Here is a 26218-nt window from a genome sequence, read left to right as displayed (position 1 = left end):
GGTGCGGAGCAGGGAGAGCGGCCTTTGAAGTGCACTTTACACGGCCGGCCGGCAGTGAAACTGAAAGCATGGCCGGCCGCCGTGAAAGCCTTTGATGACGCAGCAGGGGGAACAGACGGCGAGAGGGTGTGAAAGCAGCAGGGGCAGGCAGGCGGCTGGGGGCATGTGCACGCGCTTTTAAGCGCATGCGCATTAAGCTTCAATTTCACGGGCACTGCAAGGAATCGCCACGATTCCTTGCAAGTTGGTTAAAGACTGTTTAAGCCCCAATAGTCTCGCAAGCTCGATGCGCATCGACAGGCGAGACCTAAAACTGGACTAAATGAGCTTCTCGGTCGCAAAACCGTGGGTGCTGTAGTAAGAAATGCCTATATAATTGCACAGTGCTGCGCCCTCTGTGGTGTGTGTAATGCGGAGTGGATTCAGATGTATGCTCGGTAGTGCAGAACAGACACACCAGCTGCCTCGCGTATCCTTTGAATTTATGGTGTCGGGCGCTGCAGTGCTTATAACTTTTGGGGCTGGTGCTGCAGTTCAGCTGTGCTGGCTCGGAGCGTGTCACACAAGGAGCTTCCGCCCTCCCGGCCCGTGCGGGAGCCGGCGCCCTCCTGTCAGGAGAGCTCCGTTAACCAGTGGGAGGCTGAACATAGCGGAGCAGTGGCACGTTTCAAACGTGGAAAGTTTGTGCAACTGCAGAAACTATCCAGGAAGCAGTTCGAAAATACCGTGTCCCGTTATGCAAACACTGACAGAACACCTGGCATAAGATAAAACGTGCAGAGCCGCAAGCAGCGACACAAAGCATCCGAAGACAGAGGGAGCGGCGGGGGCTTTAGCTTACCTTACCGTCTATTTCTTAAGTAGATTACCAACTCCAACTGCCCTAACTTTTTTACAATGCGAGACCTATTGCATTGCAAATGCTTGTTCTTTTACTTTCAGCACTTTATCGGAACACTGTCTGCACTTTGTTTCGTACACTGCTTCAACGGTGCATTAAGAGTAGTTTTCGGTTACTCATTGCTCCCTTCCTGTTCAGCAATGTTTGTTTTTCACAAGCAGTTTCAAACGTATTTGCTTAATTGTCACAAATGCAGTTATCTGTACTTCTAATCTCAGCCGTTGCAATTTAAGCATGGGCTGCTATCTATTGCCTTCTCTTTCTGTGCAAAACACCTCTGCATACTGCGAGAGGTGTTTTAAATACATTCTTGCCCGATGTTTTTCCCCCTGTACGCTGCAGTGATGAGCTGCTGCTTCAATGCCTTTTATTTGAAACTCCGCTTAGTTTTTGCTCTTTTAAGCCCCAGTTTATATGTGGATTATCTGAGATTCCCAGGCAGTTGCCGCTTGTAATGGAGTGAATTACTTCATGTGTGCTGTTAATTTCCCTTCCTTCTGTCTGAAGTTCTTTTCCTGTTGATTCTTAAATTACTTTCTGAAGAAGCTGCCTGCTCTATGCTCTGAAACATTTGCATATATTTGTAAATGTTTCAGAAAATATAGCACATCTTAAATCTCCGTTATCCTATTATTTTTGTGATGGCTGCAGAAAATGACACTCCTGCTGCAAATTGGCAGAGCCAAAAGGCAAGACCTCTAGATTATTTCACTTTAAAAAATGCTTGCATTTTAGGCGTGCTTGGGCAGGACTACTTCTGCAGATGCTGAATGCACCTGCTCATTTTCTTTTTATTGGGAGAACTTCTCCACCAACACTACTAGGTGGTATATGTCCAGTGTGCTGCAGAAGTCTTCTCTTCTCCCCTTTCCCCACCCAGAATGCCATCTTTGAGCAAAGACACAATACAAGTTCTTTCACTGCCTTAGTGTCAACCCCTGGAAGCTACACCTTACCCTGGATGTTGGCTTTGACTTTCACCATACTTTGATTTCAAGTGTGAGTTGGATACACAGTCCTTTCTTTGACTAAGCTTACCATCACCAAGTAGTAGTCTTGTGTTGTCCTTGCACATGTTTATTATGTTTTTCTTAACATTTTTCTTTCATTCTACAGTAATGATTGGCTTCCAGGATTTGTTTGATCCAGATTTCATATTGAGTGATGACTATTTCTGTCTTTATCCTTTCCTAGCGTGGGAATGATCTCAGTTGCCATTAGTTGTTCGTTTTCTACAATTAGGCATGTATTACCTTCTATATCATCTTCCATTTCAATTGGGGTGGAGGTTGAGGGTGGAGCAAAAGGTAGTTTGATTAGTTGTTTTCTCTGGGTCTGTATTCAGGGTCAAATTGTCATTCCTTTGGCTTCACAATATGCTTTTTGATCCTGGTTGAAAGCGTTGGTGCCGACTTTTCCACAGATGTACTAGTGATTTCTGTTCCATTGTACGTTTAAAGAATTGTATATGTAAAGATGATAGTAGTAGCACATCTAACTAATCTCTATTGCCACTTTATTAATTGGTCAGTAATGTTGCTCATCGGAGTTGGTGCCCTGGGCATAAGTGAGGCATCTACATTTGAGGATGTTGCTAGAGAGCAATTGGGGATGATAATAGTTTGAGACATGACAGTAGAAAACCATCCCTGCGTGTAAATGTATTATTGCATACCTCTGCTTTTTCAAACCTCTGCATCTGTGAAGAGATCTGTGTTTCTGTTTGTGCAGAGACAGTTGGATCTAGGACTGTTGGTTAGAGGACACTGGCTTCTGGGTTAATCCTGGACTGGGCGGGGCTAGATGGGCAATGTACATTAAGAGATCTATTTTTTAAAATAAATGTGGCCCTCCTAGAGGTTTTGGCATGCGAGCCGCCATCTGCCATGGGAGCAAAGATAATGACTCCTGCTGTCCAGGCGCACTACCGCCTGCTGTGTTTGGAGATCTCCTCTTGCCTGGTGGAGCTCTTTATGCCTTATAGGAGTTGCCACCACCACAGCTCCACTAAAGCTGTTACATTTTGCTGAGAGGTTGCATGTTTCAGACAGCAGCTCTCCACTTTTTTGGTTACAAAAACAAACTTCCAAAGCGGGAGTTTGTTTTTGAAAACCAAAAAGTGGTCCCCACACTCAGGGAGGTTTCTCTCAGGATCCGGGGGTCATTATTATTCTCTTTATTTTATTTTTTTGTCTTTGAGTCGGCTCAACTTATCCTTGTGGCCCAGAAGAGGGAAAGCAAGGGCATAAGTCCGTCAGCTCCAAATAGAGTGGATGTCTGATGCACTACACTAAAGGCCCCAAGTCTCTGTGGCTGTTGGTGTGAGGCTTCCACACTGCGTGCACCTCTGCTAGAAACGCGATGATCTCTCTCACTCTAAATAGAGCGAACTGACCGTCTTTATCAGACCGGGTACTCGGCCATATTTGTGCTCTGCCCCATTTGAGTGAGATAGATTGGAGATTATGAGTTAGGGTTTGGGCACATTAAGGTGTGGGGTAAATCAATCTAAGAATCCACACAGTGTTCATAGCCTCAAGGTTCTAAGGTGCTTCATAGGTTTATTGGTAGTCACAGGCCTCGAGACATCTATTCGCCCACTCGTTATGGCGAATCTGATTTTATCAGTGTGAGTTATACTGGTGAGCTGACAAAGAAAAGGTATTATGTTCACTTAGAAAGTGAATGAGCAATAAAGATGCTTTGAATCTTGTTTTCACCTTGTCACAGTTGCTCTGTGTTCAAAGTCAGAGTTCAAATGTCAGCTTATGTCATTTTACAATGTGCTGCTTATTTTATTCTAGAGGTTGGTGTTTACTTTTCCTTCGCTGACTACAAAGTTAAAGGATTTTGAAAAGTGCTCTGTATGGCAATCGTGCTGTATGAAGAGTGTGAAATGGAAGGCCATAGGACGTCAGTTTTTTTTATAATACAACATTTAAAGAATTTTTAAATAAACTACAAATATTTCAAAATATATTTCAATACTTAAGAAAGCACTTTTTTGTAATTCATTGTGACGGAAACAAACATTTCAATGGGATGGAAAGAAATCTGAAAGCTTTACTTGGTGATGTACAAATGATAAATATGTTGTGAAACCCCATTAGCGTACAAATGATAAATATGTTGTGAAACCCCATTAGCATACATTATTGTTAATAGGCTATAAAGGTTTATCAGCAAAACTTCATGTTAGTGGTAACGTTTGAAGCCATTTCAATGGAAAATGAGCAGTCTGTAAATGACAGTGCACTGCAACAGCCTACTTTAGTAATATAAAGTGAGTTTTTCAACAAGAACTGAGAAACATTCCTGACTCTGGCCTGATGACAATGCTGTTGATGAACTAAGAGGCAAGTCAGGGGTCATGTGTACCCTTTATGTGGACTAGTTTCTGATTTATACTTGGAACTAAAGTTTAGTCTACTAAATCAAACAAAAAGGTTTTTTTAAGAGCAGAAATGCTGAAATCACATATTTGAAGGTGCTCGCATTTGTGAAAATGAAGAAAAAGGCAACTCTGTAACAACAAATATTTGCCAATATTCGGTGCACAATTTGAGACCAGTTTACTGGTCCAGAACATTACAATGAGGTGCAGTAGATTATTCAAGGCCCCATACCTGCAGTTCTGGTAACTTTTAAAATTGTTTTTCAAGACCTGATTCAAAAGTATGTTTGCCACTCAGAATGTCCCTCTGCATGGCTTTCCTCTACCCCTTGCTTCAGTGATTATTGTAAGCCAAGGGAGTGTGCCTGAATTTCGATTTGTTTCCTATTCAGTTGAGCCAGAATTGTACTTTCCTGGGCCAAGCTAGTTTTACAAGAATAGTCTATGTTCTGAGAGATGCCTCCTGCACACATCACAGTGGCCAAGAACATGGCAACCGCATCACAGCTACACAAACGAGATGAGCTGCCTGCCCATCCTCCCATTCTATGGTCAGCTCTGCCTATGGAGCAATAGTGAATGATACCAAATGTTTGGGTACAGCTGGGCTAGACTCATCTGCCAGGCTTTCTGGCTGTAAGAAGGACCTTTGAACCAGATTAGAATTCATCTTGTTACTTGAAGAAGCTCTGTGCAGACCTAAACTAGGAACTTGAAACTTGACTATTTCTATGTGGGAAATATACTCCGATACTGAGGAAAATATAATCTTTAACTCAAAAGGATGAAGTAGACTGCATATGATGCTGAGAAATTAACTCATTTAAAACTTAGAGATTCAGCCCTCAGTTGTTCTACATGCTACCTAAGGAACTTTGAATTACATTGTGTACAGAGATGAGATACCTATTGCCACTACCAACCTCTCTTTACGTCAGCGCAAATGTTATTGTAGTTTCTTTTGACTTCCTACACTAAAATGTAGATGATAGAAAAATGCAAATTGTTCCTAACTCTTGTGTAGAAAAGTTTCAAATCTATTAAGGACACAAAGGCGATGATTATGCTATTCTCTCTCCGCTTTATTAACATAGCAGCCTTTAATACTTACAAAACTTTATTTTCCATTTATTTCGTTTAAGGTGAAAAGATGAAACAAAACTAATAGTCCCATGAAACACTGGGGACACAGTTCCAAACGTGGCCTATCAGCACACCGCTGTAGTCCTTAGTGTGGCTAAACTGGGCCCGCTGAGCCTGCAATAGTCTTCCCTCTGCTTCGATTTCCCCCCCTTCCCCCCTCCTCTTTCTTTACACAAGTTAATTTTCAGCCACCTCCTCATTGATCCAGTTTAGCACCATCCAAACTTAGAAATAAGAGAGGAAGACCAGACCGAACTGTGAGATTCTGACCAGTCACAAGGCAATTGCAAAGAACTTTTGACAACTTTACCACAATCCATGCCATTACAGTTAAACGCTGTCATAAAGAACCTAGTACTTACTCCTTGGGATGGATCCCTGAAGAGAAAAGGAACCTTCTCTCCAGGTGGGATAATTCTCACCTCTGTGTCCTTAATAGAATTTTAACTTTCCTACACAAGAGTTAGGAAAAATGTCCATTCTATTTCAAGACCGGAGGCGAGGATTATGCTGGTTCAAAGCTTGCACACCATCAAATGAGCCATATCCAGCACCAGCTTGAAGTAAAATCTCTTAAATGTTGAGTCTGAGGACTAATCTGCACCAGTTAAGATGTCCACCAACCTGGCTCCTAGGGAGAATGCCTCTGGTGCCTTTGCTCCTCTGGCTGAATGCGCCCTGACGGCAGACGAATCAATGCCGGCCTCCTTTATCACCCAGCATGCAATCGTGGGCAAGGAGACCACTACGTGGGGCTTTCTTAAAGCGATTAGGATTTGTCTTTCTCCCAGAGGCCGAAACTCCTCCGACATTTGGTGAGTCCAGAAAGGCCGGGTACCCAATAGTCCTGGTGTTGGACTGGGTCGCCTAGAAAGTCTGTACTTTATCCTAGAAGGGAAAATATCCTGGTGTGAACAACATCCGCAACCACGGGATCCCCACTCCGTTGCAGACACCAACGTGCCCATCTGTTCCAAGCGGACTTATATTTCTTGACTGTACTGTCCTTGGAAAAGAGTTCCTTAGCCTGATGGGAAAGTCCTGGGACCGACCATTGTCCCCTGTAATCCTCCAAGCCTTGGGAGACAGAGAACGTTCCTGCACTAACTGATGGGGAACTCGGTCCGGATTGAGAAGTAGGTGAGGAAACCAGTGGAGTCTGATTGGAGAATCCCAAGAAAATTCTAGAAGAGCTGGAAACCAGACTTGGGGCCTCCAGATGGGCATGATCACCACCACTTCCGCTCTCTGCCGCCTGATCTGAGCTGAGGCATGAGTGATCATTGTGAAGGGGGAAAAGCTTAACCCTTCTTAATGGTCCGGTCCTGTAAGAACGCATCCTTTGTGCCCCCACAGGGTCCTGTCTCCAACTGAAGAACCAGGGTAACTGGTGGTCTAACCGAGATGCAAACAGGTCTACTGAAAATGTGCCCCATTTTTCCTGCAACTGCGCATACACCCATTGGTCTAGCTTCCAAAGACTGGAATCCCTTAAGTGAAGAGAGTGCCAGTCTGCCATCTGATTGTCCTGGCCTGGAAGGTATTCCGCAGTTATGGAGACGTGATGGTCCAGGCAATATTGCCAGAACTTAGTCGCTAAGTCTGATAGGACTTTAGAACGTGTGCCCCGAGGTGGTTGATGTACCTGACTGGAGACACGTTGTCCATCTTCAGCAGCACACAGTATTGGGCATCGTCCAACAGCGGGCCGCGAAAGACCCTCCCAAAAGCTCCAAGCAATTGATGTGCAACAACTGTGATTGTGGAGAACATGAGCCCCAGTTGAGAACTAGCCACACCGAGCGCCCCATCTGGATCTGCTGGCGTCTGCCCCGATGACAAGGTCAGGAGCTGATCCGAAGATTACTCTCCTCTTCCATGTGTGAGAGCCACCACGAAATCTCCGCTCGCACCTCGTCATGAGGACAACTGTTGGGAGTAAGCAAGGCCTTTGCAAAGGTGTGCTGCCTTGAGCCGCTGGAGAGCCTGGTGATGTAAAGGTCACAGGAAAATGGCCTGGATTGAGGACAATAGCCCTACTATCCATGCAACTTGGTGTAAGGAAGGCTGTGGCTTTGCCAGAGTGCATCGCAGTTCGTGGTGAATCTTTATTTTTCGTGTCGGCAAGCTCAGAGTGGAGGTTATGGAATTGATCATAAACACCCAAGAAGGTTGCTGTCTTTGAAGGGACCAATAGGGTTTTCGCCACGTTTATCACCAAACACAAGCTTTCTGAAAGGTGTACCGCAGATTGTATTTGGAGCGACAGCTGGAGCGGACACTGAGCCATGAGGAGCATGTCGTTGAGATAGACAATGAGCCGGATTGGTGAAGCACCAAGGAGTGGAGGACAGTCCAAAGGGAAGGCTTGAAAACTCAAATGCCTGCTGGCGCCAAATAAATTGCAGGAAAAATGGGAATTGTCAGATATGTGTCCTTGAGGTCGATGCTCACCATCTAATCTGATGGTCGAAGGGCATCCTGCAGGAGGTGAATCCCTTCCATCTTGAAATGCTGGTGAATCAGCCGCTCGTTTAATTCTTGCCAATTTATGACAGGGCGCCGCCCCCATTGGCTTTGTCCATCAGAAAGATGTTGCTGACAAACCTGCGGGGGTGAATTTGAATTGTCATGTGCGGAATCGCTCATTTTGTCAACAAGACTAGGACCTCCATGTCTATCAAGGTAGCATCCGCCATAGAGTAGTAAATTAGACACGGCTGGTCACTTGGACATGGGACCCATATAAGTCTATTTGAAAACCCTGGATTGTTTGAAGGACCCAAGTGTCGCTTCTTAAAGCCTGATATGTGGGATAAAAATCTGCCAGCTGTCCCCACACTTGAATCCCGGATGAGAGAAGAACACTCACCGGAATTGGTGCCGCTGGCTTGTCCTCTGGAATCAAGACCCCGGAATCGTTGACCCTTGGAGGGGTAGAAGTTCATGAACCATGATTGGTCCTGGTAACCATAGCTTCACCTGGAGCCTTGCCCTGTGGGATAAGGTTGAGCGGAAAAACTGCCTCGTCCACGACCGGTCCCTTGGGAAACCCAAGAGGGAAACCCCTGTATGGAAGTTTGGGCTTTGTCGAGGGAAGTGAACGAGTTCACGAACCTCCTGAAGTCCTTGATAAAGGGATCCCTGAAAAGCCCCCTGCCTCTGAGACAGCCAGATCTCCGAGTTTTGGGTCCACATTGATCAGTAAAGTTTGTCTGCGCTCTGTTTTAGGGTACAGCTGGTGTTGCCCAAAAAGGTAACCGCCCTCTGTGCCCAGCCGACAGTGTGCCTGGGGAAATCAGGGCACCTGAGATCTTGGTGTCCTCCGCCATGTCCAGGATCTTGGTAAAAGGTCCTACAGTGTCCAAGAACTTGTCCTGGTAAGTTCGCCACAACCTGTCAATACCTTTTTGGGGATTGTTAATGAATTTTGCCAGGAACGTGGCCCTCTTGGGGGTCAATCTCGGGGGTTTGGGCTACTTTACTGTTGAACGAGGGCCTGGGACATTCTTCCCTGAGACAGCTATGTGCCTCCTTCTCAAGAGGTCTTTGTAGGTGATTGGCCATATATTGCGCCACCTTGTCGCATGGGACCCATTCTGCTGATCTAGGGTGCAGGATCTGATCGGGGTCTAACATGTATGACTGTATCGCCCCCAACCCCACTTTGTTAACTGGAGGAGATGGACGCCAGAGTTTAGAGGGGCCCGCCTCATCGTATGATGGGTAATCGTCCTGCAACTGTGGGGATAGTGTGTTTGGATTCTTGTGAGGGGGCTCTGGGGTGGGAGGGGCTAAGACAGGAAGACTGTGCGCCATGAAGGCGTGTTTCAATCACTCTAATGCATCCAAGGCAACATCCTCCTCCTGCGTGCGCTTCGCCAGTACTGGGTCGGCTTCCACGGATGTTGTAGCAGCCGCCGCTGCCGCATCCTGTTGTCTCTTGGCACATAATTCACAGACCATCATATAGCGAGGTGTTCCTCAATCGGGACCATAGCCTCCTCCACCGCTCAGTAGATAGAGGTATCTACTGCTTGGTAGAACTAATCATCCCAGGGAAGGTAAAATAACAAGTCTTCATACCTATCCCCTGAAGCCTCCATGAGTGGGAGATACTCTGGTTTAATCCGCTATTTCTTGCAGCACACCCCAGGGTATATGCAGCAGACCAGTGGCTGTAATATTGTAATGACTACTGAACGTTATGGATCAAGACTTACTCCAGTATGCCCTGCAGGCTGGGGCTATGGACAGCCCAGAGGCTGCAGATGAGCGACTAGGGCACAGTCAAGAGCTTTATCGTGGGCCAAGCCGCACTGTATGTTGGGTCTAAGCCCTGAGAACACATCCTTCTGGTGACAAGATTAATAAGGGTAGTGAGCCTAGGAACATGTTCCCTTGACCGGTCTTTCGGGTCCCCAAGTACTACAGACACTGGGGGCATTATAGTCTCGGTCAATACTGTCCCTTATGTGGGCGCCAAGGCTCATAAGCTGCAGTTAGGAACAATACAGACACATGGAGCGTCCGTCTCCAGACTCTGCGTGCACCGATACTGCTGTAATGCGATCCTGTCTGCTTTGAAACTGACAGGAATCGCGCGTTGCAGAGACTGCTACTGGCGTAAGAGCACCACCTGGCGGGCGGAGGACCGCAGCGCTGCACCAAGAAATTAACGGCCGGGTAGGAGTGGGTGAAAACACTCACGCGGCCGGAAAGCCATCAGGGCAAAGTGCAATCTCACACCCAATATTAGCAAATAACACTGGCATCCAAAATAAGTGTTCAAACAAATTGAAGGTATTTGCATTAAACATATTGAAGATAAAGGAGAATGCGCCTTATCTGAGGCTGCAGCAGCGAAGAAAGAGGGGGGAATCAAAGCGAAAGTAAAAGTAAAGTCCACATTTGTAAAGCGCACAATCACCCGTAAGGGTCTCTAGGCGCTGGGGGCCGTCGGGAAGATTAAGCGAGCTATTGCCCAGAGTCACATGGTGCCGGGCTAACCTGCCGCCGGAGCCGGGGATCGAACCGTGGTTGCCAGATTCCAGCGTCAGTCGCCCTGGCCGCGGCGCCACACCTCCCCCACAAAGGGAAGACTACTGCAGACTCAGCAGGCAATGAATGGCTGCACTAAGGACTACAGCTGTGTGCGGATTGGCAATGTTTGGAAATGTGTGCCCAAGTGTTTTGTGGAACTATTAGTTTTGTTTAATCTTTTCACCTTCGATTAAAGAAATGGAAAATAACGTTTTGTTAATTGAAGGCTGCTATGTTAATAAAGTGGAGCGAGAATAGCATAATCCTTGTCTCCGGTCCTGACACAGAATCCAGAAGCTGTTCTAGATGCCCCAAGCCTGTACCCTCTCCCTGAACCTTTGCTGGTCACTGTGTATTGTGCCTAGGAGCATGGACCAACCCAGTGGTGAGGTGAGCGTGGCAATTTTAACTATACTTCTGCCCTGCATCTACACTTCCCCTGGCTGCCTCACTCCTTGTATGAAGTACTGCAAGCATACCTATCTTATTCACTGTAACAGTGAGAGTCTAGGATTCCCCACACTATGCTTGGTGATCAGGGTTCTTATCAACATTTTCTGCTCACAGTTGAAACAATGCAGAGACTCTTTGATCTCTCCCGGTTGTTGCTGCTGCTCCCTTTGCACCGCTAATCTGATTATATAATTTCTCTCTGGACATCCACGTTACAAGACATTCGGAGATGGCCACCGATCCACATGTTTTCGTGTCAAGACACATGCTGTGACGCATGAGCCAGTTGTGTTGTAACGCATGGATTTCATTTACTATTCTAAGGTAGCTAATGTAAAATAGAGAAGGAAGCCATGCACGCTAGCACAAATAAATAACGAAACAGTCCTCTAGTATTTAGCAGCTCGCTGACTCTTGTAAAAAAAAAATAGTGCTACTTCACTCGAGTCCTGTGCCCCTGATGAAGTGGACTATGAAACGCGTTGGGCTGGACTATTGATTTGTGGACAGAGTTTCTTACATGCTGCAGCTCTCCTGAATAAAACAAATTTGGCAGATTACCTACCAGTGGTGTGGCATCTTCCATCAGCAGGCAACTTGTGTGGTTGATATTAGCGGCTGGCCTGAGCTGCGGCAGAGGCTCCGATGCTCTCGCAGCATTCCTGTTAACTTATGGCACTGGTGCCGCTTTGGAGGAGACTCGAGGCTGTGGCAAGGACAGTAACTTAATGCTACGATCCACTGAGATTTGTAAAAAAAAAATTTTGAATTGTTTGAGTGAGTAGCAGGCAACTCACTTGAGAATGAAAGCGGGACTACTGTTATGTTCTGGGGATATGATCCGCCCCTGGCGCAAGGGGCGTGCAGTGTTTAAGTCATGTGACCTGGTATAATAAAGAGAGGCTCCGCACGCACGTACGCAGTTCTGGAACGAGCGCACGGAGAGCCAGCAAGTTATTCCCAGAGTCTGACTCAGTTATTTCTAGGGCCACGTGTCAGGCCTAGTTAGACCTAGATGCCCCGCAGTGTAGGCCCCTAGTTGTGGTCCTTAAGGTTGTCACACCCCATCGGCAGGACACAACAATTGGCGACGAGGGTGGTTGCTGAATCCTCGCTGGGTGGGGGTACCTGCATCTTGCCCCGTAAGGCGGCTGCGAGCCCGTCTTTTGGCTCGTGGTGCTCGTGCCTTACGGTGTACATCACCCCCACACGGAGCGCTTGGAGGGGCGACCTTGCACCTTGGAGTCTGGTAGGTGAACCGTGCTACCCGGCGTCTGTTTGCAGTGCGACTCGGTGGGTCTGCCCAGTCGACACGCCCTCTTTCCGGTGGTTTCTCCTCCAGCGCCGCACTGTGCCTCCCAGCCCGTGCGTGAAGCGCGCTTCAGTCCGCTCAGCCTGCCGCTCAGGGCGGTGCCCTGTTTCATCGCACGCATCTGGTGGTCGCGCCGGGTGCCTGTTCCGGCATGTCCTAGAGGATGGCCACGATTCCGCCCATTGAACCGTTTGTGGTGGAGGGTGCGCCCTCCGCTCTCGCTCCCAAATGGAAGGAGTGGGTGGACAGACTCCTAGTGTTCTTCGAAGCTACGAAAACACACAAGGAACAGAAACGGGCCATGGTGTTACATCTAGGGGGCAAGGACATTCACTCCATCGCTCGGACCCTCACAGAGGCGACCCCCAAAACACATCACACGTTGATCAATGCCCTCAATGCCCATTTTGAGCCTATGGCCAATCAAGACTATGAACGTTTCGTGTTCCGACAAGCGCGTCAGCTGCCTGAGGAATCATTAGACACATATCATACACGACTTAAAAGGTTGGCGGTGACGTGTGGTTTTCAAGATACCACTGAAGAGATTCGTGGGCAAATTATACAGGGCTGTGCCTCGGCCAAACTGAGGGAACGGATTCTGGAGGAGTCTGGCAAGCCGCTGGCTGATATCTTAACTCTCGGCCGCACGAAGGAACTTTCCAAGGCCAGGGCGGCGCACATGGAAGCTGCCTTGCAAGCATCGGTCAAAGTGGAACCGGTTAACAAGATCCAGGCCCACACGCCCACCAAGTGGCACAAGAGACCGCCCACCCCGGGTGGAGCGTCGGGACAGTCATGTGGCTATTGTGGAGGTCCGCGACACCAGATGGCAGAATGCCCAGCGCGAGGCAAGAGGTGTTCGGGATGTGGCAGGCAAAATCATTTTGAAAAGGTGTGCCGATCGAAAAAGTTCCGCAAACCACGCCCCGTTGTGCAGGCCATAACGGAAGGGGAACAGAGTCCCTGTGACATGGATGACGATGAAGAAGAAGAACGGTCGGTGCACAAGGTACACATGATCGGCACTGCCGCCCGCCGCACCAGGCCGCTACCTCAATGCGCCATACAGGTGGCGGACCAAGACCTAATAGCGGTAGTGGACACGGGTGCATCCATAAACCTCATGAGCGTCTCACTCTACAGAACCATGGCCATGCCTCCGGCGCTGCGCCCCACCCCCATCACCGTCTTTGCGTATGGACAAGACACCCCTCTCAAGATTCGAGGAAAATTCAGAGCAATCATCCGCCATGGGAACAAGACCATCAGAACCAACATCTTTGTGTCGGAAGAGGGCCCTGATAAAGTGAAAGACATTAAAGATGCTCCACCCCCTAAGACCGTCACCGAAGTCCGGAGCTTCCTGGGCATGGTCAACTACTGGGGCCGGTTCATCAGAGATCTGGCCAATCTCACGCTTCCCCTACGGGACCTTACCAAGGACTCCACTCCATGGAACTGGGGACCGGAGCAGGAAAAGGCATTCCGAGATATCAAAGACTCTCTGTCCAGCAATACCACGCTTGCCTTCTTTGACCCACGAAACATCACGCTCATTGCAGTGGACGCTGGGCCTGCCGGATTGGGAGCGGTCCTCATGCAAAAGGAAAGGGATGACATAGACTGGACACCTGTCGCCTTCGCGAGCAGATCCCTCACGGACACGGAACAACGGTACTCGCAAATCGAGAAAGAAGCAATCGCCATTCATTGGGGGTGCTGGCACTTTCACCTGTACATCTATGGCAAGCCATTCACGGTAGTGACTGACCATAAACCACTACTGTCTCTGTTTGCGGGAACCTCATCCAAGCCGCCGCCTCGCATAGAAAAGTGGCTGCTCCAGTTACAGGAGTACAACTGCACTATTGAATATCAACCAGGAGCAAGGAACCCGGCGGACTATCTCTCACGACATCCCAGACCAGCTACGCCAGAAGAGATGGAGGAGGCTGAAGAGACGGAGGCCTATGTCAAATGGGTGGTGGCGCGATCATGCCCTCGTCCCCTCTCCATCAGTGACATTGTAAACGCCACGACACAAGATGCCTGTCTCCAGAGGGCCAAAGAACTTCTCCACACGGCCAACTGGCATCGGGCCAAGGATGGGTGGAAGGTGCTCACCCCCGAGGCTCAGAAAATAATGGAAAGCCTGTATCACGTCCGGGAGGAACTCAATGAGGATGAAGCGGGATGCCTTCTGCGAGGGCATCGCATAGTGATACCATCGGCCCTAACTGACCAGGTAATACAGCTGGCACATGTAGGTCACCAAGGAATAGTCAAAACCAAGGCACGACTGCGAACAAAGGTGTGGTTTCCCCTGATGGATGACATGGTGGAAAATGTGGTGAGGACATGTGCTGCGTGTCAAGTGACTGGGGAGGCCCCTTGTGAGGCTCCAATTGCAGTGGAACCTCGCCCACTACAGCCATGGGAGAGGGTCAGCATGGATTTTGGCAGTCTCCCGGATGGCAGGTACACGTTGGTGATGATTGATGACTTTTCTAAGTACCCGGAAGTGGAGATAGTAGCCAGTACCAGTGCCGAGAGTGTTATCCCGAAAATAGAAAAGATTGTTGCTACTCATGGGGCCATGCGTGAGCTCCGCACGGACAATGGGCCCCCATTTCAAGGACAGGATCTGGCCACCTATCTGTCATCCCTGGGCACTCGACATCGACGCATCACTCCGCGCTGGCCACAAGCCAACGGGGAAGCTGAACGATTCATGAGAACTTTGAACAAAGTGATTCGCATTGCCCATGACAAAGGACAGTCTGTGGAGATGGCTATCTTCACATTTCTCCGCAGCTACCGGCAAACCCCGCACTCGACCACGGGGATAGCCCCGGCGCATCTCCTTATGGGACGAATCATACCTGACTCTATTCCTCACCATCCCCAGTGGGCACCAGAAACTGTGAATGAAGAACTAATTGCACACAAACGAAAGACTGCTTTTGCTAAGATTAGCCAGAAGAGAAGAGCCACAGTGACACAATTCAGCAGAGGGGATGTGGTACTCCTTCGCAACCGGGTGACCAGTGGAAAGTTCAGGTTGAACTATGAAAAAGGACCGTGGCGAGTAATTAGTGTGAAAGGCACCCGTATCACTGTGGTCCGAGGGCGAGAGACAGTAACCCGCAACGTGTCACACTTTAAACACTTCCATGGGGAACGCAGAACATCAGATCCCCCAACTCTGCCTGCAGAAACCGAAACTGCCAAGGACTTGCCAGGCCAGGAGCCGGCGCCTAGTCTCGAGGTCACACAGAGTAACACTTCGAGGGCGGTGATCAAAGAGGCGGAGGGCGGCGCTGAGGCCCAGGAGGGAGCTTCAGATCCGGAGGAGGCCGACATGGAGGCGCCTGAGGCAAACACCGCCCCAGAAACAGACGGCCCAAGCCAGAGGGGCGTGCATCAAAGGCTGAGAAGAAACCCGACGCCTTCCTGCCGACTACGCGATTACCTCACGTAAGACTGTTTTTCATGTATCAGTATTAAGTACAATGTTCATTAACAAGACCTACCCGTTGGTAGTGGTATCTTTGTGGAAAAAGTGAACTTGGAGTCTATGAAAAACTTTATAATAGACTGTCCATCAAGACTGTTGCTGAAGTTGTTTGGGTTTTTCTTGTTTTAGGAGGAATGTTATGTTCTGGGGATATGATCCGCCCCTGGCGCAAGGGGCGTGCAGTGTTTAAGTCATGTGACCTGGTATAATAAAGAGAGGCTCCGCACGCACGTACGCAGTTCTGGAACGAGCGCACGGAGAGCCAGCAAGTTATTCCCAGAGTCTGACTCAGTTATTTCTAGGGCCACGTGTCAGGCCTAGTTAGACCTAGATGCCCCGCAGTGTAGGCCCCTAGTTGTGGTCCTTAAGGTTGTCACACCCCATCGGCAGGACACAACAACTACAAATACCAGCAGGCCATCGAGTGTGGGCCACGCCCACTGAGGCAAGGTATTTGAATTACGGTAGTTTCCGTCAAAACTGCTCTGCTACTTCACTCGAGTCCTGTGCCCCTGTTGAAGTGGACTACGAAACGCGTTGGGCTGGACTATTGATTTGTGGACAGAGTTTCTTACATGCTGCAGCTCTCCTGAATAAAACCAATTTGGCAGATTACCTACCTGTGGTGTGGCATCTTCCATCAGCAGGCAACGTGTGTGGTTGATATATGTTTGCTGCTGCTCCCAAAAGAAATGGATGCAAATATGCCGATCCTGTGGTATCTTCCTGTCAGGGCTTAAACTTTGGACTGAATATTTGCGGCTAAAGCCCAGCCGCGGAACTAATGCCTGCCGCTCTGAGGCGGACTGTGCGATGGTGCTCACTTGGCTCTATTGTGGTGCGGGGGACCGACCATCCAGGAGCAACGGAATGAGAAAAAACTGGACATTACAGTACAATCTTCACCGGCTCACTGGGGTTTGAATTTTTGTTTATTAAACCGTTTTAATGATGAACTCACTGGAGATGTTGTATTTTCACGTGCACTTCAAGAACCAGAATGCCGCTTCGTGGCCACGCCCACTAAAGCAGGTTCTTTCCAAATAGAGTGCACGCCACTCATCATTATTAACGGTCGCCATTGAGAAAGGGATCACAATCCTGAAACCGGTCTGGCAGTAACTCACCTGGCGAACTTGTGTCCGTATCTCCTGTTTGCTGCTGCTCTCAAAAGAAATGGATGCAAATATGCCGATCCTGTGGTATCTTCCTGTCAGGGCTTAAACTCTGGACTGAAAATATATATATATATATATATATATATATATATATATATATATATATATATATCAAGGAACCTGTGCGGGCGTACAGATGAAGAAGTGGGGTAGAGAGCAATCCCATAGATTGCTAAATGATAAAGAGTTCCTTGAAGTTAGCAGTGGAAGGATACCACTCACCGAGAACTCTGTGTGACCGAAATGCTTCTGGGCCGTCCAAATGCAAGAACAGGGAGGAAAGACCTCAAATTAATAGCAAACACCTTACAGACAACAAAGCCATTCAGTCATGAAAAAAGGAACAATCTAAGTATATTTAAAGTTTTGGAAATGATAGTTGTGCCTACATACAGCTAAAGCTGTCTGTAGCCAAGGTCTAAAAATGGAATACAGAATGGAAAGAAAAAACATTGGTAAAGTATTAGGTAATCAGCTGTGGCACTTGGCAGATTTGCAGTTGATAAGGCGAAATGTCGGCACTTACAGTGGAAAAGAGCTAATGGCTTAAGTCGGCTAACCCATGCCTGGGTGCTGTATGGTGTGGTAGGCAGAAGCGAAATGTTCCTAACATTTGAAGAGACCAGTGGATAAACTCCTCTATCTATGTATATATGTATGTATTTTTCACTATTTTTTTTTAATGCATTATGCTGGAACTGCCTCTAGACCTACCTAAAAATGCAAGCAAATAAAATATTGAATGGGCACAGTGGCTGAGGATGAAGGAGACATTGCCTCACATTGTAAACATACGCAGTTCTGTTTATGTAAACAAAATGTACTGCAGGACTTATACCCTTTACAAAAGCTGTAATTCACTATATAATCTCAGTAACTGTTGAACCTCATTCGCGCAGATCTGTGGTGTACAATTTAGCAAACTCTATCCCCTGCCCACACCCAGTTGCTTGTTTTTTTTTTTTACATTTTACTACTCTTTTTTTCTGCTTTAATACTTTGTCTCTCTTTAACAATGTAAATAAACGCATAATGCAGAATGGCTTTTATATGGAAAATAATGACTAACTGATAAATACAAGGCAAGATTAAAATGATGTTCTCACTACATGTATTTATATAACAAGGATAAACCTGTTTTGTGCTAATCTGAAAGACTCCCAACAACTCGATTTGGTAGTTCAGCTTTCATGCAAGTTCAGTTCATGTTCATTAAGCAGAAACAACAAAAGGTTTGGTCAGTACTGAATAAGCATAAGTACTGTACTTTTGTTTCTTTGTGTGCATTTCTTAGAGATGTGCTTTCCGCAAATATAGAGTTGATACTCATTTCCCTCATTTCAGCATGTATTGCAAAATAAGCTGTAGTTTGCAGGCTCTGTTGTGCGTCAACCTGTTTAACACCAACCCATGTGACACGGTGCTGTTTTCTCCAGTTTCTGTTTTTTTAGGTGCGCAACCAGTTGTTTCAAAGAGTCTTCAAAATGGCATCTCCAAATGATCTATCAAATGACCAGCGGTTTAACCGGGTCACAAAGGACCCCAGGTTTTGGGAAATGCCAGAAAAGGATAAGAAAATCAAAATCGATAAACGGTTTCGAGCAATGTTTGATGATGGCAAGTTCAATCTGAAATACACTGTGGACAAACGAGGAAGACCAATGAACCACAGCACTGTGCAGGATATGAAACGATTTTATGACCTGGCGGATTCTGACGACTCTGATCCCTCTAAGAATGACCTTGCAGATAGATCACAAAAGTTGAAAAAGAAGAAAAAAAAGAAAAAAGACATTCCTGGCTCTGAGGAACCTAACTGCAACATACAGCTGGAGATGCTAAGTAAAAAAGATAAGACCGGAGCCTTTGAGTCTTTAGACTCGCATAGGAAAGTGCAGAAGAGTGTAAAAGAAAGTGACAGTATCAAAAAGACTTCTTTAAAAAAAGACGCTGAATCAAGGAAGAGCTCTGTTGCTCAAACAAAAGATGATGGGAATCAAGTGCAGAAAGAGGAGAACCTGTCCAGAGTAAACAAAACAAAAAAGCCACATGCATTAAGTGAAAAAACAGTGAAATTGCAAAAAGAAAAACACACAGAAAAAAAGGAATCCGAGTCTGGTGGGTTTATTGTTGCAGATACCATTCATACATAGGCCTTAACATGTTTTTGTCGAAACGAAAATATCTGTCAATAAAGTTTGTGTATTTAGTTTCAAAGTAGCAGCTAATAGTCTTTTGGGTATATGGGGGACAGATTGGGACATTGACAATCAGTTCCCCTGCCCCCAGGAAGGAATGCAGGCAACACATTTCGTGTTTTCTCCCTTGCTTATCAAAATAAAGGGGCTGCAATGACCTCATCTGTGGCATTGAGACACACTTAATAGGCACTTCTGGAAAAGAAAGACTATCCTCCTTGAAATATTCGTGCATGTATAGTTATATTGGTGCTGAAGGACCCAGTGTCGGAGCAGGAATCCTAGAGCCGCAGATGAGTGCATCAAAAAAGTTTAGTGGAAAGGAATCCTATTTAGAGATTTCAGTACTCTGTCAATCCTCCAGTATGAATCCTTTGGGGAGGGGAACTTTTCATAAGGATGGACTCTCTCCTTTTCATACAGGCCTACACAAAGGGATTACTGTTAGAGACTGCAGACAGACTGAGTATCTAGATTATTGTAGCAGGAAATATCAAATATGCCTCAAAGGGCCTGCCTAACCTCAGTCCACTACATACCACCCAATGTTCATGTCTGCTAGCCCAATCTCATTTTCTTTCTCCATCTCCCTCTCACCACTCTCCATCTCATTCCATGATTTCCCCTCCTGTGGGAACTTGAAATACTCCATTGACTCCTTGGAAATATTTGTTTCTCTATCAAACGCAAAAAGACAAACCAACTGAGAAGCCAGAAATTTTTTTTATACAAAACTTTGGGAACAATACTTTATCTGCATTTCAGTTACCCTAAGTGAGCAGATCAAAGGGCATAACACACAATGCCTATAGGAAAGTGAAGACCTACAAGCTACACGTGATAATTTATATTTTTTAAAGCCAACATATTTGCAGAACCTGTCCACAGTAGTCTCGTCTCTGGCTTCTTTGTGCCCCCTGAGCCACTCTGTCCACGAGACCACTTGGAGGTGCCTATACTACATTTAGGAGGATCAGAAGAAAACTGCATCCAGGTGCAGAGAGGTTTGGTGGCACGGTTTTTCAGAGAGAGTACACAAGGTGTTGGTCTGCAGTTTGACTCCCAAGCCTGTCTGTTACAAAGGTGAACCTACCAATCCTAGATATTTTATAGATTGTAGAATATGGTAAACTGAGTGGTTGTGATTTGTATGGAATTAGGCTAGCTCTGCTTACCCATAGTCCCTCGCAAAAGTTAATTTTTGGGGTAGCACCATTTCCTCACTTTTATGTTACTGTAAGCACCAGAATTTTACACTTTTCCAAATTTCCTTCAGTATTGCAGTAAACACCAGAATTTTAAAATGGTGGCAGTTCTCCTAGAATATTGTATATCCATGCTAGTTCTAATAGAAATGGTAGCATTTCTGTGTGGACAGGTATTCCAGACGGCAGAAGAACTGACATGTTTTTGGTATGCGAGCTGTTTTTGAAGGCTGTGTGTTTTTTTTTTTGTTTTTGTTTTTTTATGTGGCAAGGGAGATACCTCTAGAATGTTGCCCACTTTCTCCATTAAACCAGGCCAGCCTACTGACCCCACACTCCTAAGCCTGGCTGATTGCACATGTGAGTTGGAATTTGCTTGTACAAATCCCTTTGAGAACTGGATCCAAGAAGTGTTGTTTTTATTAAAAAATGTTATTGAATTTTTATTTTATAAAACAAATCCGATATGGTTGTGATACTGTAACTATGTGATATGTTTCTTCTTTAGAGAGTGATAGCGACCTTGTTGAGGAAAACAGTGATGAACTTCACCCTGAAGATGAGTTGTTAAACCGCGAGGGAACCTGTGGCAATGATCCATCAGATTCTGGGGAAACAGAAGAAGAAGATGACGAAGAGGCTGAAGGAGACTCTGAGGAAATATCAGACAAAGAAGGTGAATCGGAAGAGGAGGATGGAGAAGACAGTGACAGTGGCCCTGATTTAGCCAGGGGAAAAGGAAATGTAGAAACCAGTTCAGAGGATGAAGCCGAAGAGGATCTGGCTGAGATATTTCCGAAGGAGCCCGAATTTGAGCATGCGTGGGGAGAACTGGATAAGAATGCTCCTCGGGGTGATGAGGTATTGTTATTTTTTTAATTACATTTCTTCCAAGTGTATTGCTTTCAGTAACTATTAGAGATTCAAGAAAAAGGGGCAACCCAGTATCCCGAGGACCTGGGTAGAACAATGATTAATAACACAATTGGTCGCTATGGGGGAAGTGTAGCCCTTGACTTCAACTGCAATAGTTTCTTAAGGATGCCTTCTTGAAAGTATGTTTTTTTTATGCATTAATGTATTCTCATTTCAACAAATTACTAATCCAAACATAAAGTATTATTAAATATTAAACTGAGATGCTCCTATTTGGTGAGGGTGCAATGAAAAGTGATGGGGTAAATAGTTTCCCATCGCTATATACAATACTAATACATGTGACTGACAGGGATAGTATGATGTTATTTCTACTTTTGTCTTACAAGTGTTGCAATCCACCATCAAATTAAAAACGGTCCACACTTGAAAAAGGGTCGACGTTTCGACCCACAATACCAAATAAATCAGAAAAGGGTCCTCATCGGGACATAGGATTTGAAGGAGACACCAGACTAATTCTGGAAACAGTCCTACAATCATAGGGAATGTCTAATCCAATGGGTACATCATCTGGCTTAGTTTTACAAACAACAAGCTAAAGAGGTAAAGGTCTGGCTGAAATAGTCCAGGAAAAGAAGTGAGTTGAGTTCACGTCGCACTGGAATATTGATATATTGTCAAAGGCTTTGAATTCATTCCGGCATGATGCGCACTCTGAATAATAATACCGATCCTTGTGACAGAATTGTCCAAATAACGGATTGACCTACTCAAGAGCCACTCGATTCCCCCAGGGCCGTAAAGTATCAACAACCGTCATAGAAATTACATTGCAGTTTTAATAATAAAAGAAGCTGAATCACGCCAGCATTTTTTAATAAGACAATATATCACTATTCCAAAAGGTCGGATAACACCTTTCAAATGCAATCCCTATTGCTCTCTGCAAATGCTGTATTTCTAAATTCAAAGTAATCCTGGAAAACCCTGATGTGTTTGTTGGGAGCCTGATTAATAGAGAGCATGTGTTAACATAAAACTGCACTCTCTTTGATGAGTAAGTGAACTTTCCGCGTGAGGAACATACAGGGAACTGGTCATAGTTTATTTATAATATGGCTCTCACTTTTATCACAAAATGAGATTGTCTGTGCCAGATGAGCACTTGTTCAGAGGATCTTTAAATGAAAGCCAACTTGAGTGGCAGCACTGTAAAGCCTTTTATTTTCTGTTCTTGTTTAGCTTGGTTTCTATTTAGATGATAACCAAATTGTTTTCTGTCTTTTATAAGTGGATGTGATGGATATTTGTTAAAATTTGAGCAGCAATATTTTTTAAATCACACTTTTTATTTGTTGAGCAGGAATGAATAGTCAAACTTGGCTGTAATTCAAATTGTTACCCCTCACTAGTATTTGAGCAACAGTGATGCTTACGTTTTCCCCTCTTCCCCAGAGCTGTATAAAAATGCATATATCACACGCACCACTTCTAGCAGGGTGTATTTGTATTTGTAGACATACTTATAGAGCGCAGCTGTCGCCCAAAGGGCATCCTGGCGCTTCAGAATAACCTTATAAAGTAACTCTGCTGCATATGACAGCCCCAGTGAATACAATAGTAGGTGCACCTGCATATTACGTCAGATTATTTTAAATGACCCTCTGTGTACTAGTGGCCCGTGGGATCGAGGGTGCTACATTTTGCTGCTGCTGTACATAGTATGTGATTGTTATTATTGGACTGTTATATTTGGTTCAGATGATGCATTGTTGCAGAGACTAATGTATATTGTGCTAGTTTTCAAGCTCACTCAAGAAAGGAAACAAAAGATTATTACCTTAAAAACATTCGATTTTTTTTACCCATGTTAGAAAGCCTAGTGGCCTCTTCGAAGCTCTTTTGGTACTCCCAGAGTTCTGCCCTTCTAGGGCTAGTGCTAGATTATTTTATCTCGGTAGCAAGCACCACAATGGTGTTCTAGATTCAATCAGTAAGTCTGACTAATTTGTGTTCCCTGAATAGGTCAGAGGACTCTGTTGTATGATTGGATACATCTTACTCCCAGTTAAAAAGGCACCGGGTATCTTTGTGAGAGGAAGATATCCTTTAAGAACGGACCCGTGGAAGAGGCTTCTCTCCTGTCCTGTTCGGCAAGAAGGGGGCTTCTAGAATTTCTCTTGCCTAACCATCTATATTGGCCTGCATGCCAGTGTCTGGGACTTGTGAATATATGCTTGGCTGTGCACAAGACCTCTTTGTTCAGAGAATTCATCAGTGAGTACCAGGTTAATTTTTAAGGAATAATAAAGGCGTGATGCTAGTGAGGCGAGCAGGTTGGGGGTGCTTGATTGAGATATGCCACTCTACTTAATATCCTTTGGGCTGTCTGTTACAACAAGCTGGGTGGGTATTCTCCGAAGTACAGGTAGCACTTTTGAAACCAGGGAAATGGTTAGAGCAGTATACGTAGGTCAATACCCTGTGGTAATGTGTTTGTAGGGTCTGCTTTAATGGTATGTAAATGGGCTGCTTTATAAACTCTTGGGAAATTTAGGGAATTGACATGTGGAGCTCTGCTATGTTGTTTGCACATAGCCTAGTGCATCTCCACTAGGAAGATGTTCAGCATGATTCATGCCCTCTTGTTTATTCAACATGTAGAAGTGGCCACATGCTGAGGAACATAAACTAGATTGTCTGCTTAAATAGGTTTGGCAATTCTCATCTGCACTGCTCTCGCTAACCCCATTGTAGTGGTCAGATTGATCATCCCTTTGTTTACAGGTCTGGTGCTCTATTGGTTGTTTCTGTCTTGAATCCAGAAATAGAATTTGTAACAGCTAGAAAATGGGCTATAGTTTCTCCAGCTGCCTTTGAACATTCGTATGAAAAGGAAAAGTCCTGCTCTTTCTTTCCCTTTGGTGTAGCTATCCCAGTACCTTGGAGTGGAGGTCAAAGTACCCACTTGAAATCACTCCACTATCTACTGCTGGCTTCCTGTGCATGGAGACATCAGCCATATGTGTTTTAAGAAACGGACACATACTTGAGCCAGCTAGGTCTATGCTGCATACTGCCAGAGATGGACATATGCTGAGCCATCTTTTTCTACCTTTGGTCTCGGTGACGGAAAGTAGAACTTTTCAACTTGCATGTTTAGGTTTCAAGCTGTAGTGTCTTACACACTCCTGTTCCTGCATTGCTGTTGAATGTTAATTGTCTTTGTGCAACTTAAAGAAGAGACGGGCTGCCCCATTCTGAGTAATTGGGCATAAAAGTAACTATGTTTTACTACACTCTTGGATCTTCGATCATATGAAAGTCTTACACATTGAAGTCCAAATACTATCTGGCCATTCAGATATTCCGATTGTTGTGCTCCATTCATATGTTATTAGTATACGATTCTCTAGAGTCTAAGCCCACAGTCCCCTCCAGGAGTGAGCCATGATTGCTTACTGTCACAACGCCCTGGAACTCGAAGCTTAAAGAAGTTCACCGCATTTCAGTAAGCTGTCAGTGGTATTTGGCACTTAAAGTTCCAAGGACACCAGACGGTGCTTGTTACAATCATTACCCTGGTGTCCCTGAGTTCTTTAGGAAATGTAGGTGTTATATAACTGGCCGGACCGCTAGACAGCTAAATGGGAGGCAACATGATTTGTAGACATCCTGTCGAGCTTCCCCGCTGTTTCTGAGTGCTCGCCCTAATATCCCATGGGACTGTTCTTGAGGAAATTTGTTTCCTCAATGTAAGGGACTTAAGCTTTAAGGAGGGATTGGTTTGTTTCCTTCAAGATCATGGGTTTGCTAATCAATTTACAAGTTGCTTGTTTAGTATTTTAAGTACTGTAAATGTCTTGGCATCTCTTGAGGCAGCAGCTCCACATCTTCTTTGGTCACCCTTCAAGACAGGCAGGGGGAACCCCGTCCAATGGCATTATCATCCAGAGACTAAGGCAGTGCTTATTGTACCACCATCAGTGTCTCTCAGACTCCACCAGGACTGCTTGACCCACATATGCAAGAGGGGTAACACCCAAGAACTCCTCTCCACCTACGCACACATTCTAACTTAAAAAATACTCCTAAGAGCTGAAACAATCTTTCACATCGGTAACATGGTAAAATCACTGCACATCTGTGTTGTAGTAAAACATTATTTATATACTTCATAGCCTTAGTAATTCGTCTTGCATTGTTCCCTTAGTGTTTAACCAGTGGCACCCCTTCACTTTCTTTTTCTGCTTGAGCATTATTATATTGCTCCCTAGGTTTTAAATATAACGTACATTTCAATTCATTCCTTAAGTTCTAAACACATTCTTATGCCTATAGTAGTACTTTTTGTCTAATTGTTACATTAAGAAGTTGTCAGCATTCTTACCTCAAGCATATATGTTTTTCAGGTGCCTTGAACAGCATAACAGGCATTCTAATGTACTGTAAAAGAGTCATTGACTTTTCATGGAAGCAAAAACATTGATATGTGCATTACACAAATATACACTTTAAAATGATATATGTTCTCTGTTTCAATTAATTATATGGTTCCTTAGTAACATAATCTTTTCCTTCTGTAAATGCCACTTGTATGTGAAGACTCACCTATGGAAGGAAATCAGTGCTCCTGATTAACAAAACTAGAATCTATATGACATTTTTTGTGAAGATGCTATTGGCCTGTGGATTTCCACGAGCTCTTCAAAAATTCTGGGGTCTGAAATGACACCTTTTTACAGGTGTTCTGAGAACACCGATGCAACCCCCAGAATTGCTGATGCTGTAAGTATCTGTAATTTCAGCAAACAGGAATACTGTGGTATTCTGAGTGCGACCCCAACGGCGTCTTCACTTCATACATTAAAAATTACTTTGGAAATGAGAACTGCCACACCAAATTAAAGCTGTAATATCCCATTATTGACAGTTCCTTAGCGGGAAATGTAATTAACTTTTAGCTGGTAAAATGTCTATGGAAGGAGGTAG

General features: G+C 45.4%; 1 protein-coding gene across 2 annotated transcripts in view; it reads left to right on the top strand.

Annotated features, from left to right (window-relative positions):
- The window catches only part of ESF1 (ESF1 nucleolar pre-rRNA processing protein), a 258010-nt gene that overhangs the window by 27153 nt on the left and 204639 nt on the right, over window positions 1-26218 (top strand). For both annotated transcript variants that reach the window (XM_078649557.1, XM_078649558.1), the window contains exons 2-3: window positions 18381-19062; window positions 20856-21208. In XM_078649557.1, coding sequence (XP_078505683.1) covers window positions 18429-19062; window positions 20856-21208 — 987 coding nt within the window. In that variant the 5' untranslated portion in view covers window positions 18381-18428. The remainder of the gene's footprint in view (window positions 1-18380; window positions 19063-20855; window positions 21209-26218) is intronic.

This window comes from Lissotriton helveticus, chromosome 6 (assembly GCF_964261635.1).
Source record: "Lissotriton helveticus chromosome 6, aLisHel1.1, whole genome shotgun sequence".
Classification (NCBI taxonomy): Eukaryota; Metazoa; Chordata; class Amphibia; order Caudata; family Salamandridae; genus Lissotriton; species Lissotriton helveticus.
The sequence above is the reverse complement of the archived record's forward strand: the minus strand, read 5'-3'. Positions and strand labels throughout refer to the sequence as shown.